The 22,136-nt window shown below is 43.4% G+C and overlaps 1 protein-coding gene across 1 annotated transcript in view; it reads right to left on the reverse strand.

Annotated features, from left to right (window-relative positions):
* Positions 1-21,395, reverse strand: part of LOC145393394 (uncharacterized) — a 288,197-nt gene extending 266,802 nt beyond the window's left edge. The window contains exons 1-2 of the mRNA XM_080267489.1: positions 21,377-21,395; positions 20,414-20,823 (exon numbers count right to left, since the gene is read on the reverse strand). Coding sequence (XP_080123615.1) covers positions 20,414-20,823; positions 21,377-21,395 — 429 coding nt within the window. The remainder of the gene's footprint in view (positions 1-20,413; positions 20,824-21,376) is intronic.
* Between the last annotated feature and the right edge of the window lie 741 nt (positions 21,396-22,136).

Below are 22,136 nucleotides of genomic sequence, written 5' to 3' on the forward strand. Positions count from 1 at the left end.
TTCCGCGCTTTAAATCCACCCCAGTACCCCCTCCTTTCTTTCCCTTTACGCCATCTCCTTCATCTTCATTCCCTACTCTCTCTCTCACTCTCAACGTATTTATTTCTCTTAACTCACTTCTCTAGCTTCCCAATTTACTTTCTCTTTCGTTTTCTCCCTTATCCTTCTCTCTCTCTCTCTCTCCCTCTCTCTCTCTCTCGCATATTTATTTCTCTTCATTTCTCAATCTTCCCAATTTACTTTCGCTTTCGTTTTATCCATTCTCTCTCTCTCTCTCTCTCTCTCTCTCTCTCTCTCACTCTCACCATCATTCTCCTTTCTTCCTGCTCAGAGAATTTAACAACTCAACATATGTTTAAACGAAAGGCCAAAGGTAGAGACAGGAGGAGGAGGAGGACAGACAAGAATGAGATCAAAGAATCTTACGGTACACCAAGCGAAGTGGAAGAGAGAGAGAGAGAGAGAGAGAGAGAGAGAGAGAGGGAGGGAGGGAGGGAGGGAGGGAGAGAGAGAGAGAGAGAGAGAGAGAGAGAGAGAGAGAGAGAGAGAGGGAGGGAGGGAGGGAGGGAGGGAGAGAGAGAGAGAGAGAGAGAGAGAGAGAGAGAATTTGTGTGTGTGTGTGTGTGTGTGTGTGTGTGTGTGTGTGTGTGTGTGTGTGTGTGTGTGTGTGTGTGTGTGTGTGTGTGTGTGTGTAAGATCAAAGGGAATGAAGAATCCAAAAAATGCGAAGAGTAAGTGCACCACCAAAAAGGGCACAAAGTAAAAAAGGTGTACGAAAAAAAAAAAAAAAACTACTGAAATAAAACAGAAAAAAGAAAATGTCAAAAAGAATTGATGGAAAAGTCGAAGAAAATCAAGGAAAGAAAGGAAAAGAATGACAGGCAGGCGAAAACGGGTGAAAGGAAAGCATACTGGATTACGCGCACACACACACACACACACACACACACACACACACACACACACAAAACTACTGTAGGCTATGTTTGTGTATCCCTGGGCATTCTGTTGGTAGCTATTATTTTTTTACCTTAAGCTGATCCAGATTTTCCTTTTTTGAGCGCATTTCACGCTGCTCATTGGCCGAAAAAGACAATGCTACGGCTCTACAGCTTTTCCATGGCACTTCTTCGTGACTATCATCTTGTTTTGGTATTTATATCGATACAACTCCGCTTTCAAGAAGGAGTGGGGGGCAATTTTAGGCCAATTTAGAGTGAAAAGAGTATAGTTCTGTGTTTTCCTTTTACTGTGTCCGGATACCACACTGCCAATGCACAAAGATGTGAAACAGCGTCTGAATGATTAGTGAATACTGAGTGTGCACAGGTAAGGTTAAGTGGGGAGTGAGACCTTGACCTCTGCCCTACCGGTATCAGTACGCCCTTTTAGTCTGATTTCCTGAGTGTTTGCTTCGGTAGATAAAAAGAATGTGCTTATGTATTCCAGGAGGCCTAATGTTCAGATAAATGTCACTATGATATCGTTGCCTGGTTGTGTGAGTAGTAACCAGTAGGGAATGTAGTCGCCTCTCTCTCTCTCTCTCTCGAGTTAGTGCCCCTGCCCCCACCCACAAGCGTCACTGGTGATTATGAACAAAGGACTGAAAAAGACGGGTAACAGAAAGAAAAAAACAAATGGAGCTGTTCGTTAAGACAGAAAATAACAAACGAAGATATAACTGTGGAAGATTGGAGACACAAGAAAGATTTGATCGAGAAAAAAACAACAGAATGTGCAGAAAGAAAAACTAAAAAATAACAAGAACCAAGACATGGACAATACGAAAGAAAACAGGAACTAACCAGATTAAGAATAAGACAAAAGGAGTAACGACTGAAGAGACATGGAATAAAATAAAGGACGAAAAGGGGAAACAAAATGATACTCGTAATATTAGGAAGAAAATCCGATCAGAGAAAGAAGAAGAAACTTACGAGACAAAGAAAGTAAAGAAATAAAATAGGTAAACAAATAAGGAAAGGACGATGGAAATTATGAATAAAGGAACTAAAAGGAAACAAAACATGGAGGGGGAGGGAGGGAGAGAGAGAGAGAGAGAGAGAGGAGGGGGGGGGCAAAGCGAGACAAATAATGGCCGCATGCTCTCTGGCACAGGAGGGGGCTTCGTAAAACTTCTTCCCAAGCGATTTATTCTTACATATTACTCCACATTATTACCCTGCATGCTATCTAAACCTTCATAATATCGGCAAGTTTGGATCAATAACACAAACGAGGACGCTAAGATGAAATCAAACAGATATTTCGTTGAAGAAGTGTTACATTATCTGCTGAGGAGAATACGACTCGATAAGAGGAGGAAGGACAAGACTGAGACAAAGGAACGACAAAGAAGAGATGGAGGAGGAGGAGGAGGAGGAGGAGGAGGTGGTGGTGCCGGAGGAGGAGGAGGAGAAAAAAAAGCTTAGTAGAAGGAGGAGAGGGTCGTCACTTAAAATGACAGTCCCCCTCCTCCCCTGGGGACTCTGAAGGGAAGGAAGAGAGATGAGAGGTGAGACGAGAAGAGAGGGAGGACAAGGAAGGAGAGACGAGAAGTGAGGGAGACGCGAAGACAAGAAGTGAAGGAGACGCGAAGACGAGAAGAGAAGGAAGAGAAGTGGGGAAATGAGATGAGAAGGGATAGAGGTGAGGAAAGATAAGGAAGACGGTTGAGGAGATGAAAGGTAAGGGCGAGACGAAGGAGAAGAGATGGGAGAAAAGCGAGATGGGATGACAAGGGAAGGAAGTGAGAGTAGAAGTGAATGGAGAGAGGTGAGATGAGAAGAAAACGGAGGAAAGTGAGATGTGAAAAGAACGGAGGAAAGTGAAGAAATAAGATGAGAAGGGAGGGAAGTAAGATGAGAAAAGGAGGGTGAAGGGTGGAGAAATATGTGGAGGTAAGAAGAGATGACGGGAGAGGAGGAGGCTGTGGAAAGGTAAGGAGGTGAATTACGATGGGATAGATGATGACACGAGGAGAGGTGAGATTAGAGATGGAAAGAAGATGAGATGAGGAGAGGTGTGAGGGAAGAGGCAGAGGGGAAGAGAGGTAAGGAGAGAGAGGTGGGGTGGTAAGATAGGAGATGTGAAGGGAGGAAAGGTGTGAGGAGGGCAGGAATGGTATGGGGCGGGGAAGAAAAATGTGGGGAGGGGAAGAAGGGTGTGGGGATGGGAGGGTGTGGGGAGGGGAGGAAAGGTGTGGGGAGGGGAAGAATGGTGTGGGGAGGGGAAGAATGGTGTGGGGAGGGGAAGAATGATGTGGGGAGGGGAGGAAAGGTGTGGAGAGGGGAGGAAAGGTGTGGGGAGGGGAGGAAAGGTGTGGGGAGGGAAGGAAAGGTTTGGGGAGGGAAGGAAAGACGTGGGGAGGGGAAGGAAAGGCGTGGGGAGGGGAAGGAAAGACGTGGGGAGGGGAAGGAAAGGCGTGGGGAGTGGAAGAAAGTTGTGAGGATAGGAAGAAAGGTGTTGGGAGAGGAGGAAAGGTGTGGGGTGAGGAGGAAAGGTGTAGGGAAGGGGAGGAAAGGTGTAGGGAAGGGGAGGAAAGGTGTAGGGAAGGGGAGGAAAGACATGGACAGGGGAGGAAAAGTATGGAGGTGAGAAATGGAAGGCGCCAGTGAGTCTTTTATTCAGTTTTGGGGACAGAAGGAGACAGTCTCACCCCTGGGGACTAACAATTCTTCCACACATTTTCAACATATGGCGCTTGGGGGATAGAGTAGACAGTCAGTTCCCTAAGGCCCAGCGGTTATTCAAGGCATTATCAACACTATTGCGCTACGGTGATAGTCCGTTCCCTGTGTCCTAATGGTTCTAACATTAACATACGGAGCTACTTATTTTACTCGCAGGCAACAGGAGTAATTGCACACTATAATTCCCGTTAACATGCCACCGCTTGGGTACTGTTCGCCCACAGCATTTGGAGAAATTGGGGAATTTCACATAGCACCGTGTAACACTATGGCTGGAATTGGTATACTGGTATTTTATTGGTATTTTATTCACGATAATACCAGACTAACAAGATTTAAAAGCTACCTCTATTTACCTTTTCAATGCTCAAGATACGCTAAGGAGTTTTATTGCAGCCGATACCTGACAATTTTTTTGGTTACCCGTGGAAAATCGTGGCTGTGAAAAGGCGTTTTATCCTCTTTCGCTTTGAAGACGTCGTGGGGGAGGAGGGGGAGTGGGGCGAGGAGGGGGCAGGGACAAGGAAAGGAAGGGAGACGGGGCGAGAAGGGGGGGAGGGGTGAAGCGGGGAGGAAGAGTTAGGGAAGAGGAGGAGGGAAGAGACAAGGAGGAAAGGGGCCAGAAGGAAGGAAGCGACGAGGAAGGGAGAAGGAACGACGAGGGGGGAGGAAGAGTTAGGGATCAGGAGGCGGTGAGGGTTAGGAGTGGTGAAGGAACGAGGAGGGGGAGGAAATGGTGACCGACGGGGGGAAGAAAGAGAGGGGTAGGGAGGGGCGAGAGGACTGACGATAGGCGTGGGGTGAGAGGGTTGAGAGGGGGAGTGAGTGAGGGCGAGGAGAACGGATGAGTGGGTACAAAGTTGATGTGAATATGGCACAGATGAAGCTGACAAGGGGGGAGAGGAGGGGGGGGGGAAAGGGCGCATCATGTGACGTGAGGTGAAAGGAGAGGTGGGGAAGTGACGGTAGAGGTAAAGAGGTGAAGGGGAAAGATGTGAAGAACAGGTGAGATGAAAAGGTGAGCTGACGGGGGAAGAATCAGAGAAGTCGATGTTAAAAGTAAGGAGATATGAGATGAGATGTCACGTGCGATGAGGAGAGTGACGAAAGGGGTCAAGAGATGTGAAGAGCGGAGGGATGGAGTGGTGTGAGGAACGAAAGGGTTTAGGGTGGAGAGATGACTGGTAAGAGATATATGGACAGGAAAGGTGTGACGAGTGGCGAAATGAGAGAAGAGTACGTGAGGGGTGAGATGACGTTGAAGGTGACAGGAGAGATGGTGAGAAAAGAAATGAAATTCTGGGGGGAAAAAAAACAGACTGGAAGGGAAGTAGGTGGGGAGAGGTGGGGTGGTGAGGGAGGAACAGAGATGGAGAGGTTACGAGAGAGAGGATGGGATACGATGGCGAGGGGGAGGAGGGAGGAGAGAGATGCGGAGATGAGAGTGGAGAGATGCTGAGAGAGAGAGAGAGAGAATGCAGGGAAAGTTTTAAACAGCATCCTACGAAGGGGAAGAGTGGATAGGTTACTTAGGGATCCAGGGATAGAATTTTAATTGGAAATACGATGCAGAGGGGATGGGGGATGGGGTAGGTAAATTGGATACAGAAACGAGAGTTGATGTTGTTAATTGCTAGCTAGAGTTGGAGTAATTCTTGAAGGGTGTTGTTGCTATTGTTGCTGTTGCATTTGCTGATTTTATTACTGATGTCTTTTTGTTGAAGTATCTACTAAAACCCTTATTTTTTCTTTTCTTTTTTTGCCGTCTTTGCCGCTCTGTTGCCTTTGTCAATACTGTCATTGATCTCACTGCTCTATTGTTATTCTTGTTGCTATTGTCACTGCCTGCTTCTGCTTCTTTCTCAAAGATCTTTTGTGGAGACGCGAGTGACATGAGAGACGGGACGGGCAGGGAAGGGGAGGGAAAGGGAGGAGGGCTGACGTTTGAGAATGATGGGCGAGGATAGACGTGAGATTAGGTTAAATGAGATGCGAGTGAGCTGAAGGCTTGACCAAGAGTAAGGTGAATGTCAAAGTGGAGGGTAAGGGTGAGTTGAGGTGAGGGTATGACTGGGAGTAAGGTGACGTAGAGGTTAAATTAAGGTGAGGCTTAAAGTGATCAGAGGGTATGAGCGCAGTAAGGAGAGACCAGGGTAAGGAGGGAAGGTAAGCATAAGGGATGAGGGTAAGGAGAAGTCAGGGTGGGAGTGTAGTGAGGTGAGGTAAGGTACACTTCCGGACAGATCAAACAGAAACACCCCGACCACCAGTGAGGTGGCGTAACCCTCTGCGCATCTGGTAACGCTGATAGGTATGGAACTTCACCTGGTTTCGTTCGGTCGTAGGACGAACTGAGCGCGATGATCATTGCCGCTGTGAGCAGTTACCGGTGGCATTTAAACAATGTCCCGCCTGACAATATACTGAAAATAACAACGTTTTGTGAATATGGTAATAAAACAATTTCACAACATACATATTCGTATTTTATTCACATGAAACACACAGGTTTCGTAAGTGTGACTTTCGACAAACATCACGACCGACAGAACAGTTACCGACGAACGGCATATAAGCCATTATAACATTATCTGCATTCCTGCATCTATCATAATAATCAAAAAATTACCGTGGCCCTCCTCCTCCCTGACCATGAACCTGAAGCTGGTAGACCTCATTAATCGACCCAAATTCTTAAGTGATGGTGCCACAGAAGGAGGCAGGGTGGGGTGCCTGGGAGACAGCACATTATTTACATTTCCACTTGCACTGTTTTAGAGTCACCCGGAAAGATCGTAGTCACTGTCCATCATTATCATTGATAAATTAGCCAGTTCCCGTTCCACAGCAGAGTCACTTAGCCCTTTACCCCTTCCCACACGAGGTTTAGTCGGGGTAGAGGTCACAGGGCCCTTTGCAGAGGGCTAAGGACAGGCGCGAATTGGACGTGGTTTCACTTTAAAAGATGACAGTAAACTGAATGATGTGGCCTGGGGGCAGAGAAGGGTTGACAATGTCAGCATGGTGACAGCTGCTAATTTATATGCTATGAAATGATTGGCAGGAAATCTAGACAATACATAATAACTTAGGTAGTTCCAGGTGAATGTAAATACCACTTAGGCTTCTCCCTTCCTTTCTTATATATATTTTTGTTATGAGAATACGTCATACAGCATATTTCAAGGGTAAATAAACAGGGAAAATTAGTGAATGAGTGCACGTGGGGTGTTGCCAGGTGATAATTATCTCATTCCAGACATATGGCAGTATCAATTACCTTTTCTCTTTCTTTTATATATTATTATGTATAAGAATAGGGCATTTGGCACATTTCACTGGATAAAATGAGTGGAAAAATCCGTCAAGGATTTGTGTAGCGCAGCGCAGCTGGGCAGGCGGGAGGAGAGGGTAATGGAGGGGAGTCAAGGACAGGGGGAAAAAATGGCTAAATTGCCAACAGTGGATGGGAGTTCAAATGATATTAGCAGAACTGAACATAGCTGGACACTGGTAGTACTGATAGATGATACAAGCCACCACTTGAAAGCCAGGGCGAATTGAAAATAACACAGAATCACAAAAGTGATGCCCAGCAGTATGTTCCTTGCTCCAGAGAGTCACAAAAGTGACGCCCCGCGGTATGATCCTTGCTCCAGAGAGTCACGAAAATGACGCCCCGCGGTTAAGGGGTTAATATGGTGAACATACCTGAAGTGGTCAGGCAGTCCAGACTGCTTCTGGCTTTATCGGACTTTTTCCAATATAAAGGAATTTAGTCCGCTGATGTAGTGCTGCTCTCGGGTGTCTGCAATTTCCTCTCCATCCTTCTTTCCTTCCATTCTCTTCTGTCTTTCTTTCCTTCATTCTTTCCTTGTCCTTCTGCCTATGGGTGACTTTGCACTCCCTCTTCTGTCTTTCTTTCCTTCATTCTTTCCACTTCTTTCAGCCTGTGGGTGACTCTACACTGAGTGACAAGTCAAATGGTTTCCTGTGCACCAGGAAACCATTTAGTACGCTGGGTGGTAACCATATAACCAAATTTTGGCACCTGGTGGTTTAGTGGGTAATTATTGCGCTCCAATCGGATTGAGCCAGTGAAGGTTTATATCCAAGGGGTTGTTGTTGTTGTTGTTGTTGTTCCCTAGGCAGTCTGGCCGAACAGCCCCGAGTCCCTTAGGAAGGCCATGGCCGAGACCGGGCTTTCCCACAGAGCTCTCAAAGAGTGTATGTTGTGTTGTTGGCGTAGGTGATTGTATGCAATGCAGCCTTCCATAATGTGCTTAATAGTATGGGGTGCTGTGTTGCATCCTGGACAGGCATCAGCGACAGAGTCATCCAGCCTCTTCTGGTAGCTTAAGAGGGCTGGATGGTGCCACATCTCAGCCTGGCCAGGTTCACCCTGTCCTCACGAGGAAGATAGGACTCAGAAGGGTGGATGTCAGGAGGCCGTGCATGCAGCTGTGTGTTGTCTTTAAGTGACTGAATGGAGTGGCGTGTGATCTGAGTGTGGATATGCTTCTGGAAGCTGGTCTGAGGTGGGTGAGGGGGGAGAGATGACAGTATTTGTGTATAGTATCGTGTGCTAGGTGTTGTTTTGATGTTCCTTGGTGTGGGTGGATGTGCTGCCATGTACTGTAGTGGATGTTGTGGGTTTGTGGAGGCTGCAGCAAGAAACTGGGTGCCTCTCATGTCTAGGTGATCCTTGACTTTGAGGACTTTGGTTTCTTGATGTTGGTGGTCTGTGGGTGTAGTAGCTGTGCAGCCTGTGATTATTTTTAGGGCATTGTTCTGTATGGTCTGTAGAGTGTTGTAGTGTGTTTTGGTGAGGTTAGAAGCCCAGGCAGGGCTTGCATAATTCATCACTGAACGTATGTATTGTTTGTATACTGTGGTGGTGGTTTCTTTGTCATGTCCGAATGTTGTATGGGCAAGTGACCTCAAAGCATCGAGTCTTGGTGTTATTTTATTTTTAATGTTTGTGATGTGTTGTTTAAATGACACTGATGTATTGTATGTTACACCAAGGATTTTTTTTTTTTTTTTTTTTGGGGGGGAGGGGGGGAGGGGAGTGTTGTTTATGGTGAGGTGTGGGATGTGACTATGTTCTGCTGTCCAGTTTGTGAGAAGAGTCACTGTAGATTTGGCTGGGGCTATTTTGAGCCTGTTTGTGGTGAACCATTCGTGTAGTGTGTTGAAGTAAGGTTGAATGATGTGTGCAGCTGTGTTTGCGTTTTGGTGTGTACATGTAAGTGTTATATCATCTGCATAGGAAGCTATGTGTGCGTTTTGGTGTGTACATGTAAGTGTTATATCATCTGCATAGGAAGCTATGTGTATCTGTGGTGTGTGGGGTGTGGGTACGTCGTGCATGTATAGATTAAAGAGTGTAGGGGACAAAACAGATCCTTTGGGGACGCCGTTTGTGAAGTTTCTGATGTTAGAAGACTGACTGGCAAATGTTACATGTGCACATCTGCCTGCTAAGTAGTTTGCCAGCCATCTTTTTGTGTTATTGTGCATGTTTGTGTTCAGTATTTTGTTTGTGAGGTTGTGGCAGGGGATGGCATCAAAAGCTTTGCTAATGTCTAGTGTGACTAGGAGTGTTCTATGTGGTGGCCTAGTTGAATTCATGCCATCGAAAACTCTCTGTGTAAGGTCTGTAAGAAGGGTGTTTGTGGAGTGTAGTGGCCTAAAGCCATGTTGTGACTGGGCTAGGGGAATGTGAGGTGTGACTAGTTGTAGTATCAGTCGTTCAGTGACTTTAGAGAGGGTGCAGAGGAGTGTGATGGGGCGACGTGAGGAGGGTAACGTGGGGTCTTTGCTGGGTTAGGGATAGTGATGATATTGCCATGCTTCCAGATGTTGGGTATTATGTTGTGTGAGTAGCTGTAGTTTGATATGTTGGTGAGTGTTTGTATGCTTTGTGGTCCTAGGTGTTTAAGGTGAATGTTGTTTATGTTGTCTGGTCCACAGGCAGATGAGTGCTTGAGGTTGTGTCAGTTTATATCCAAGGGGTGGTTGGGGTTGATTGCTCATGTAATGCCACTCAGGGATGAGTGAGGCTGGTCACTCATCTTAAATGTCGGGACTAACTGCCTAACCCTGGGCTCCTACGCTCCTCTTGGGGCAATGTAGGGTTGGATGATGGATGGATGGATAGTCCAGTAGCTCCTCGAGTCCAATAAAAGCGAATTCTGGTCTACTGAAGTCCATTATATCGAGGTTTTACTGTATTGTGAGGCTGTGCGATGCACACCGCACCACAGCCCGCCCGGTTCAAATTACCACATTATGCTAACAGTGCCTGTGTTAAAATGTATACTTCCTTCTGCAAAATCGTGCCGTTAGAGCAATATCAGTTACAGCAAACCACGTTAGGTGAGAACAAACTGTAATAGTATTTTCTTTTAGTTGTGAACTTGTCAATGGGTGATGCTTTTTTTGTTATTTTGACTAATGTTATTTTTTTTATTTAAATTTTTATTTATATTTTTTACAGGTTTTTTGTAAACCAGCATAGGCTACTAATTTAGTTTTGCTTGCCTTAACCCGCCACGTGCCAGTGCCATTTTAAAACGGTCTGACATAATGCAGCAGCCAGTGCTAGTGCCGTTTTAAAATGGTCTAAAATAAAAACCTTCACTGTGACTGCATTTTTCAAGATTCGCGGGTAAAAATTGGCAGGCATGTAAGGTACCTGTTCCTCTACCATCCCCCAGGCTGTCAAGGCCATATACTCACTCGCTCCCCCCTCACGCTCACTCTGCCTCACTCTGCCTATGTGCCTCACCCAGTGCTGTACACAGTGAAGGCATTTTGTAAATATTTTCATGTAAGTGTAAGTTGTAAATATTTTCTTGTAAGAGTAAGGACTATATAGTGAAGTCAAGTTGTAAATACCTTCTTGTAAGTGCCAGGACTGTACATAATGAAGTCAGGTTGTACCTATCTTCAAGTATGTGTAAGATAATGCATTCACAGTAAGAAAGACATGCAAATTGTGATAGATGCTGAAGTATTAAGTGATCAGAAAAGTGTACTGAACATTGCTGTACCTTCCTAGCATAAATACCTGAGTGTACCTTACAAAGAAAATGGCTTTCTCTCACGTACGTGGTGAGCATGAGAGAGCAGCTATACCAGTATGCGAGTATGCAGGACTGAATAAAACCGATTTCCGACCCACAGTGAGCATTTTAATGGCAAAATTCATTGTTTCGACATCAAAATCTATCATTTTACCCCCCCCCCCCCCAAAAAAAAAAAAAAAAAAAAAAAAAAAAAAGGGTCGAAAAATAGCCGGCACTGGGGTGACCCAAAGGGCTAAAAATACCCGGCACGCAGCGGGTTAAAAGCAGTTCTGTTCTGTCTACAGGTACTCTGCACTTAATTATATTGTATTATCTTGCTTTTGTATTTAGAATACATGTCTTGTGAGTCAACTCTATAACATACATTAATTGCATTTTTTTTTTTTTTTTTTTTTTTTTTTACTCGCTCCGAATTACTATTTGTTTTCCTTTTTAAAGGTATTATTACCTTGTACTGTTACTGATAATTTGAAGTTTTGTGTTTTTTTCAGGAATAACTTTGTATCAACCTTAATGTTTTTATTTGTCAATAACCTTCTCCTTTAAACCTTCACAATGCCTTCCGACCGGAAGAGTTGTTCAGCATGTAGCGGCCGATTCCCCAGTTATTTTTTTTTTCAGTGACCCTTTTCAGGTTTGCGCCATATGCAAAGACCGACGGTGTACGAAGGAGAAGCTGATGGAGACAAATAATCATTTAGATTTTCTGACCCGCAAGATTGATGCGCTGGAGGAGTTTGCTGCAACATTGGTCGCAGAACAGAAGGAGCCATTGAGCATCAACGAAGAGGTCCTGTTCTCGCTGCATCACCCCATAGGACCTTTCCAATTACTGTACATGATCCATGAAGGGTCAACAAAGGTATCCAGTTCCTGTTCCTTCCGCAGGATCCTTCCACGCATTCCCACGGACACACCTCCAATGGCTAATAACATTTCAGCACAGGTCTTTGTACCAGTGTGAAACTAAGCGAGGGCAGTGAAGAAGAGAAACGTCATCCCGATAACTATCTTCAACAAATTTCAGCTCCTTGCTGGAGTAGAAGAGGACCCTCAAGAACTTCGGTTAGTAGGGGACTCCATTATCTGAGGCCAGTTGATGGAGTTCTGTGGCAGGGCAGCTACTAACAGAAAACATTTCTGTGTTCCTGGTGCAGGTGTTAATGATGTTAGTGAGGCCCTTGATGTGGTGACTAGCAGTTCCTCCAATAACCCAATTGTTGTAATACATACAGAAACGAATGACATGGTCCGAACCTGTTCAGAGGAACTGGTGCAGTGATTCCAGATGTTGATCCAGTGATACAAGGCTCAAACTAAAAGCACTTTGATTTCAGGGGTACTACCTAAGATTGAGGCTGGCAGTACATTCTACGGTAAGACCTTCAGTCTCAATATTTGTTTAAAGTCTCCTTGTCAGCAAGAAGGTACGGACTTCAGCGTATGGAATGATTTTTTACCAACAGCCAGGTTTGTTTGCAAGAGATGGTCTGCACTTGAATGCAGTTGGCTCTGCTTGCTTAGGCTGCATCCTGGATGATGCCGTGTGGTGCTACTGGAGAAAAAATGGACAGCACTCAAGACAAAGACTCAACAACATAAACTGTAATCAGGGAATGGTTAGTGTCCCACATTACCCTTGTCGGAGTAGGGATAATGTTAAAGTACTCCTTGTAAATGCAAGCAGTTTGAGAAATATGTTTCCAGATTTGGACGCCCAAGTATTTGCTGATGACAATGATAGTGTTGCCATTACTGAATTTCAGACAGATACTCAAGAAAGAGATTTTATAGCAGAATATAACATTCCTGGTTAAAGTATTTTCAGTAATGAGAGGAATGGGAGACTGGGAGGCAACATATTGCTATACAGTAATCCCTCCAAGACCTGACATAATAGAGCCAACGGTATGTCCGGAACTTGGTTTTGTCCAGGACTTGGGAAAAATGCCCCTGGACAAATACTTATAGACCCCAACCCAACCTAACTTTGAAAGCCACCTAAATAACTCCCTACTGGACATGTACAGCACCTATTTAAGACACTACTCACACAAATACGGGACAGAAACCATAAAATAAATGAAAAGGAACCAGAGAAAGAGAAATTAGAAGTGAGTATGGAAAATATTTAGCAGTGTACAGGGTACTTACGAAACATCCGTGACCACTGCGAAGATTAACCTGCCTCCTCTATGGCTCTGATAGTGGTGAAGGTACACTTGAAGCATGTATAGTAATCCAGTGTTGCACTACACTTAATCCTCTGCACTCTGAATTCTAACTGTTTAGCACTGCACATTCTGTTCTTTCTTGCACCACACCAGTGGCAACATGCCAGTGTTGCACTCTGCACTTAATCCTTTACACTATAAATTCTAATTTTTTAACACTGCACAACACTGTCAATTCCCATGTGGTCTAGTGGCGAAGTATTCCAGTTTATACACTGTTTATTCACAAAAGCGTGCACGTGAGCAGCCATGGCAACGAGCATGAAGTCACGACGGTAGGTTGGCGGGAAATGGGGAGGATGCAGGGATGCTCTAGTGGACGTTGCTGAACAATGCACCAAAACACAGCTGTTCGTCATTGCACGGCAAATTTAAAGTAGGGATGAAATCATATTGACTTCCCCCCCCCCTTCATTTTGACATTTTTTTGGCCAATTATGAACCAAAGCCCAAAATTTTTGGTACCTGGGCATCTGGGTCTTAAAGGAATTACTGTATATTAACAGTAACTTTCATCCTGTTGTAATCCCTAAATCATTAACTGACAACACTGATATAACTTATGTTCAGCAAAGAAACGAGTCATGCAGAAAGGTGACGTGGATTAATTCATCGTCCACCGGCCCTGCGAAACTGACAATAAAATATACAACCACATGACAGAAGTCTGTTGCATGCAGAATACTGTAATTGTTGGTGATTTCAATTTACCAGTAACAAGTTGGACTGGATCCTTATCTTCAAACACAGGGTTAGACTTGTATACTATGGTAACTTACTTGAAGGCTCATTACATCAGTTTGTAGAGCAACCCAGGCGTGGAGAAAATATCCAAGATCTTATACTGACGACTTCAGAAAACTTAGTTCATAATGTTCAAGTAGGGGAAGAATTCAGTATGGTACTAATTATCATTGCAGTTACATTCAACCTCAGTTTCTTTAACCGCCCAAAATTGCAATTACAAGAAAATTCCAGACTACCAGAAAGCCAATTTTCACAAATTAAAACTAACTTTACGAGGCAATGAATGGGAACCGATTATTAAAAGTACAAATATACACACACGATGGGCAGAGTTCAAAGAAATCCTTAATAAGGCAGTTAAGGAATGTGTACCGATGCGTAATAGAAAACCAGTGAAACGTAAAAAGCCAAAATTGCGGAACAGTAATATTAAGAGTAGTCTTTCAGCAAAGAAACTTGCTTATCAGAAATACAAAGCCACTAATAATGAGGAGAATAAAGATATTTACCATAACTTATGCTGAAATGCTAAAATGTTAATGAAGCAAAGTAAGAAAAACCCTGAAGTGCATATTGAAAGCCTCAATAAATCAAACCCCAAAGAATTTTTCAGTTACCCCCGGTATATCAGAAAAGGAAAATATAGTATTAACACCAACAATAAGACCACTAGTATCAGCAGATGGTGAGTACAGTATACGAACGATGACCCCGATGTGGATAAAATTCTTAATACTTTCTTTACATCGGTATTTACAGTAGAAAGTCCATGCTTCATCCAAACATTGTCTTCCACACATGTAGATGAAGACAACTCACTTAATGAATTATTAATGACAGATGTACTCCTTTCACTAAATAAACTAAAGATAAATAAAACATCAGGGCCAGACAGAATATCGCCAAGAGTCTTAAAGGAGGCAAAAGACGAAATAGTGAAACCCTTAGCACATATATTCCATATCTCTCTCAGAAGCAGCAAGGTACCAAGTGGTTGGAAATTAGCATATGTAACTCTGATATTCAAAAGGGAAGACAAAGCTCAACCCAGCAATTACCGACCAATAAGCTTGGCATCAGTTGTCTGGAAGTTGTTAGAAACCATAATTAGAGATAAACTGGTCATGCATTTAGAACAGGACAATCTCATCAAAGACTCTCAGCACAGATTCCGAAATAAGCGTTAATGTCTTACTAATCTACTTGATTTTTTCAATTATATTATCAACTTGTACGACAGCACTAAATCAGTCGATGTCATTTACCTTGAGTAAAAAAGAAGCATTTGATAAAGTTCCACATATCTGACTTCTCGAGAAACTGCACGTCTATGGTATCAGGGGAAGTGTACTAAGATGGATTGAAAGCTGGTTTACAAATTGTAAACAGAGTTGTAATCAATGGTGAGGAATCAAACTGGAAAAATGTTATATGTGGGGTACCACAAGGATTGTTCTTGATTTATATAGACGACATTGATGAAGGCGTGTTTTGTAAAATATCAAAATATGCTGATGATACGAAGATTGGTAACAGAGCTGAAACCCCAGAACAAAGAATACTGATTCAAAGGGATCTTGATAAATTGCTTAACTGGGCAAAAAAATGGCAAATAACTTTAATACTGATAACTCCAAAGTTCTAAATATTGGAAGTAAAAATGAAAAATACAATGAATCATTCTCAACTCATGAATGTAAACCATGAACAAGATCTAGGAATATTTGTAACAGATGATCTAAAGCCAAGTAAACAGTGCAGAGAAACTATAAAGAAAGCTAACAAACTACAGTAGTTGGATTTATAGGTCGATATTTGAGTTCAAATCAGAAAATATAATTCTTACCCTGCACAATTCCTTAGTGCGTTCACACATACCCTGTACAGTACCATGTACAGTTCTGGTCACTGTATTTCAGGAAAGATGTAGAGAAATTAGAGAGAGTGCAGTGACAAGCAACAAAAATGATACCTAGACTTAGTAACAAATCATACGAGAAGCAATTAAATGAGCTAAAATCATTAAACCTATCAAAGCACAGACTACGAAAGGATCTGATTCAAGTATTCAAGATTATTAGGGGAACTGATAATATGGATGTTGACAAGTACCATACAGTACTTTGCAACTGATTGTTCGAACTATACTAGAGGTAATGGGTGTAAGATTATTGCAAGGCATTTCCAGTCTAATGAAGCCAAACATTTTTTGTTTAACTGGGTTGCTAACATTTGGAATTAACTGCCCAGGCATGTCGTTGATTGCAGTACAGTGAAGACATTCAAAAATCGCTTGGATAAGTATCTCGCTTCAAATCCCCAGCTAAACACCTTATGACTGAATAAAAATGTAAGCTGTTTTTCTAAATTTCTGATCGTGCTGAAACTATAGCAGGGAAATACTATGTAATTAGAGATAACTGTTGCTTATTGACACTTGTGGTGCACAGACATAGCAGGACAGAATATTGTTAACCACTTTTCAGTCTTTCCTATGAAAATTCCATGCCAGCTTTTCCACGCTACATGGTGGTCCTTCTCACTTTTTTCCTATCAGATTCGATTGGAGGGTTTGGTGGGTGGGGGAGAGGCTTCTTGCTTTACTATCCTTACCTTCAACTTGTAGAATTTGATATCATACTGATAGTCTTCTCTGTAACAAGCAGCCTCGAAAGGACCATTAGGTGTGCTGCTGTTTGCTTTCCTTTGTACTCCTTTGTATCCTCCCTCCCTCCCTCTATTCACTCCTTATTCCTCTCCTCACACCTCCACACACTTTCCTCTTCTTCCTTCTGCCACTGTTTCTCTTCTGTATTTTCGTTTCTTCCCTCCCTCATTCCTTTGAATTCTCACTTATACATTTTCTGTATTTGCTCTCTTCCTCCAGCCCTTCCCTAATACTTCCTCCTTTTCATCCATTCCTTTCCTCCTCTCTACTTCACTCCCTTTTCCCTTCCCTTCCTCCCTCCCTTTCCTACTCCTTTCCACTTCTCTCCCTTTCATCTTTTCTTCCATTCCTCCCTACCTTTCCACCTTTTTTTATTTCCTCCCTTCCTTACCCTCTTTCTTCTCTCCTTCCTTCTGCATCTTCCCTCTTTCTTCTTCACTTCCATTTCTCCCTTCTCTCCTTCCCTCCTCGGTTCCTTACTTCCCTCCTTCCATCAATTTTCTTCTTTCTCTCAACTTCTATCCTTCCTATACCCCTCCCTCTTCATTCCTGTATCTCAACACCTCAGACATAACACTATGTAAACATGGACCACAAGCCAATGTATATTACAAAGAGGAATCAACATCAGAACTTCCACTTTAACCAATTCAACACGATGACGTACTTTTTATTCTCGCTACGACTTTATATCATCGAAAAAAATAGTAAAATAATAATAATAATAAGGTATTAATGCAGTTTCAGACAGTCACAACCTTCACTTAGGCTAGTTAGGTTAGTTTTCAGTTAGGTTAAGGTAGTTAGGTTTGATCGGTTAGGTTAAACAGGTTAACTTGGTTGGGTATGGTTAGAAATAAAATCAGAACAGCCTTAACTGTCCAAAATGCAGATTATTTACCAATAATAACACTAAAAAAAAATAATAATTAGCAATAATAATAGGAACAAGACTTGTCCTTTGAGATACATGGCTGCTTAACCCTTTCTGAAGGCCCGCGAACGTTTCATATTTCCTTAACTCGACAACTAAATTAAACTAGGAGGTCATCCTGAAACAGAATGGGAGTGGTCTCTAGGTCCTCCAGTTCGAGGAATTTCTCATGCTGGATAAAAGCATCTGGAGATAGCATGAATGTTAAAAATATATACGTGTTCACAGTGATGATTAACCAGTCAAATCAATTACGCATCAACACTCACCTAATCCAAGTCTCCAGTTCTCATTCTTCTTATTTTCCACCCGTTTCCTTCCCCTAGCCCTTCTTTTCTCTCCCACCGTCTTCTCTGCATACTGAACGACGCGAATAAGCACTGAATATACTCAAGGATAATCACAGGTCGCTTAAAAGTCACGAAAATCAAAGTAACACACCACACCAAGCACGGTCAAGGCGTCAGGCTGCCTGAGGGTCCAAACATGTGCGGGACCACCTGCGCAATGACCATGGCCGCCAATCCCTAAGATCCTACTTAGGCTACTCCATTTGTAATATTTGCAGCTCTCTAGTCTTCTTAAATAACCCATAGTACTATTAATAAATTATCTGCTTAAATGGTAGCCTACTAAGATAATTATGCAAAAAGTATACCTGTTTTCAGCATTAAACATGAACTGCCCGTGACGCATTGCTCCCTATGTTGGCAGCCCTGATCGAGGTCCTCGTCAGTTTAGCTGGTTTTCTAGTTCCTAAACCTCATCAGTTTATTTTTGTACTCCATGCAATTTCTGTCCTTATCAAAAAGACATAAGTGAAGAAAGTACTGAAGTGTAAAATCCAGAAGATCTGCTGAGGAAGAGATGCTACAATAGTGATCATCTTAGGGGAAAAAAAAATAATAATAATAATTCGAGTTTTAGTTTGGGCAAATGAGATAATTTATATGCAAGATTTTATTAACCCCTTCAATCCCATGTTTTTATATTTCTGCTTTCTCCAAATGATTTTATTCAGCTAAGGAGAGACTTCTCGAACTGAAAAGGTTAGCTTTGGCCTTCCCTTCATTACGAGGTCTTTCCTAACATCATCTGAAGGTGGCAAAAACAAAATACAGGACGTCGTCGGACTGACGGGGTTAAGTACCATTTCAACGATAACTGAACACTAATAGACATCAAACAATGCAAAACAAATTGCCACTATAAATGTATCTTGTAATTAGATGGCTGAGTGAAATAAATCAGAGTTTTCAGGGTAAGTGATTAAATTAGCCTAAGTGACCCTGAGGCCTGGCTGCATCTACCGTGTGGGCCACTGAACCGTGTAATTAAATTGCCTGCTACTGACACAAAATATGAGCACCGAAATGTTTTTGGTACCGACATACCAGATTTCGTCGGAGCTATCATTACTGCATTTGAGATGACGTTCACTAACACTGGCAGTGAATCGGTGCTTAGACTTTTTTTTTTTTTTTTTTTTTTTTTTACTGAAAAATATCAGTGGTAGGTGGGGGGCGCTCACCATCCACTCACTCAATGTAGTGCTGCTTCGGTTGTCTGCCCTTTCCTCTCTCTCATCCTTCCTCTTCTGTCTTTCCTTCACGCTTTTCTATTTCTTTTGCCTACGGGTGACTTTACACTCCCTCTTCTGTCTTTCTTTCCTTCATTCTTTCCTCTTCCTTCTCCCTATGGGAAACTCTACACTGAGTGAAAAGCCAAATGGTTTCCTGTAAACCTGGAAACCATTTACTACGCTGGGTGGTAACCATATAACCATATTATGGAGCCTGGTTGTTTAGTAAGGTGCTCCAATAGGAATAAGCCTGTGTAGGTTTACATCCAGGGATGGTTGGGGTGTGTTGCTCACGTAATGCCACTCAGGGATGAGGGAGGCTGGTGACGTCACTCTCATCTTAAATGTCAGGACCAACTTGCCCAGCCCCGGGTTCCTACGCTCCTCATGGGGCGACCTAGGATTGGATGATGGATGGATGAATATATCAAAAATACTTAATGGTGAATATTTCTGAAACACCAAATACCAAGACCCGCAGCATTTGCAGGGAATATTATTGCGTTGTTTGGCAGCACGAATTAATGTGAACAACTTTTTGCAGAGGAAACCGAGTCCAGTTACAGACTCCAGATCACAATGAACCTTGATATGGAGCTGCAACATCAGATTTTCCTCCAAGCTCTGGCAAATCAAAGACATCTAGACCCATGTAGGCTAACTTACCGAAAATAGTAATAATGACTGAAGTAAAAAAAACAAACAAACAAACAAACATGAATCATGGGTATACAACTGTGACTTAATCGTTCACCTTTCCATACCTGATCATGTAGTGAAAATACTGAAGTAGAAAAGAATCTCCTACGTTAGTTGCCAATGAACCTTCCACCTGGCCACCAACCATGCTAAAGAAGGTTAGGAATCATGTCACGTAAGAGTAAACATCTATAGTAAGGACCCAACTCATTAGAAACTGAATAAGTAAAAGAGGTAATGTGATTTTTCCATAAAAGATGACAAGAAGAGTAAATATAATAAATAAAGAAAAGGAGGGAGAAGACTTGTTTTACTGAAGACTTAGAAATGAACTACAGGAAAGTGAGAAAAAAAGAAAGTGAAGACACGGCTACCAGCCCAAAGAGCAATGAACAAACGTGCAGACAACATACGGTACAAGTTAAATATGTTGTAAATAAAAAAACAAGCAATATAGTACTTAACCTTCTCAGTCATATAGACGTGCTTTGCAATTTTGTTTAGGCTGACAACGAACGATTCTATTGAGGCAAATTACTAGCAATGAAAAGGTTATCAAGACAGTTTTTTTTAACTTTTGTCCCCCTAGGTTTGACCTCTGCTGAATAACATCTGTCGGCAGCCTCAGTTAAATCCGAATTGCGTCCGTTGTGTTGTTGCTGTTATGACTCCATGCTCATCTTGACGTGAACCCAGTGGACTGCAGGCTGAAGTGTCCATAGTGTATAGTGTGCATAGTAACAAACGGAATGTCAGTACTCACCTTGGCCAGCTTGCGCTCGTCCCTGCGTAGTTTATCAGGCAGCTCCATAGTCTTGCTGTGGAGCGCCTGCCAGAAGTTTGACCTCTTTAGACTTAGACTGAGTCCGCGCCTGCCCCTGTCCTGTCCCCCCACACCCCCTCTCCCCTTCCTCGACCCCTTCTCCACCGCGCCCCTGAAGGAGAACCTGTCTGGGGCATTCCTGATGGAGGAGGAGGCGCCTGAGGAGGAATGGGCTGCTGGCGATGATTCCGTTCTGGCTCTGTTTCTGTCGGTGTTGACCCGCTGGTCCATGTTGGTGGTCTTGGGTCGTGCCAGGTCATTATAATGCTGCACCGTCGTCAGCTCGTGGGACCCGGCACCCTCCGAGGACAGGTCGTTGAAGATCTTGGTGGTGGTAGCCGTGGTGGCAGCTGGTGGCGGTGGTGGTGTGGGAAGGAGTGATGGTGGTGGTGATGGTGGGGGAATGAATGATAATGGTAGTCGTGCTAACAACAGTAACTGTGGATTTAATAATGGTGATAACTGAGGTGGTTACTGGTGTCTAAAGGCTGACTGTGATGGTAGTGGTTCTGTGCTGACTGTGATGGTGATTGTTATAATGGTGGCAGTAGCTGTGACTTTAGGATTAAAATGGTGCCTAAAGATGCTGTCTGTGATGGTGGTGGTTGTGATGAAGGTAACGGCAGTAGAGGTTTTATGACTGGTGATGACTTAGGTGATTAATGCCGCGATGATGGTGACTGTGGAGGTGGGGCCAGGAATTATTATCTGATGACTGGTGATGACTGTGACTGGTGATGCCTAAAGGTGCTGCGTGTGATGGTGACAGTCAGGAAGGTGTCAGTGGTGAGAGGGGGAATGGTAGCAATGGTGGCAGTGGTTGCTGGGAGTAAAACTATGGCAGTGATGTTACAGAAAAGCTAGATCACCTTCACTCCTCCTCTCTCCATCACAGTACCACACCACACCTGTCCCGTATCATGGTGTGGCCTTAGGAATGGTCGGGGTGGCCGTAGTGGTGGTTGTCAGATGGTCGTGGTTGTGGAGGTGGTGGTAGGTAGAGGTAGTGGTGTTAGTTGCAGCTAGGGTAGTGGTATTCAATGTGGTGGTAGGTGTGGTTCTAGCCTCTGGGTGGTCGGTGTGATGATGGGAGGGGTGTTGGTGTTGATGTGATGATCTTAGTGATGAAGGAGTGTTGGTGTGATGAACTGAAAGGGGAAATGTAATGAGTGACTGATTCTAATAATGGTGAGATGAAGATGATGGAGATTGTGATTCTAGTGACTGAACATGGTGGCCGTTATGATTCTACTGATGGTATGGTGTGGTGGTGATGGTGCGGGAGGGTGATGGTGATGGTGATGGTGATGGCTGGTGACGCTGCTCCCTGACGTCACTATGCGCCGTCTGTGTGGGAGAGAAAGAAAACAAAGCGTCACAAACACATACATCAATACCACAAAGCTTTCCACACACAAACGCCACAAAAAGGGTCATAAACACACAAAGCGTCAAAACATAAACATCACTAAGCTTCACAAACACACTCTCATACACAATTATCACAAACACAATCGTACAAAGATATCACGTGTCGCCAATACACTTTCATACACATACACAAGCATCACAAAGCGTCACACACACACACACACACACACACATCAACCCAACTTCACAAACTCACACTCATACATCATATTCCATAGAAACTCATACATAT

This window comes from Coenobita brevimanus, chromosome 24, assembly GCF_032717465.1.
Source record: "Coenobita brevimanus isolate Jiangsu-jjx chromosome 24, ASM3271746v2, whole genome shotgun sequence".
NCBI classification, from domain to species: Eukaryota; Metazoa; Arthropoda; class Malacostraca; order Decapoda; family Coenobitidae; genus Coenobita; species Coenobita brevimanus.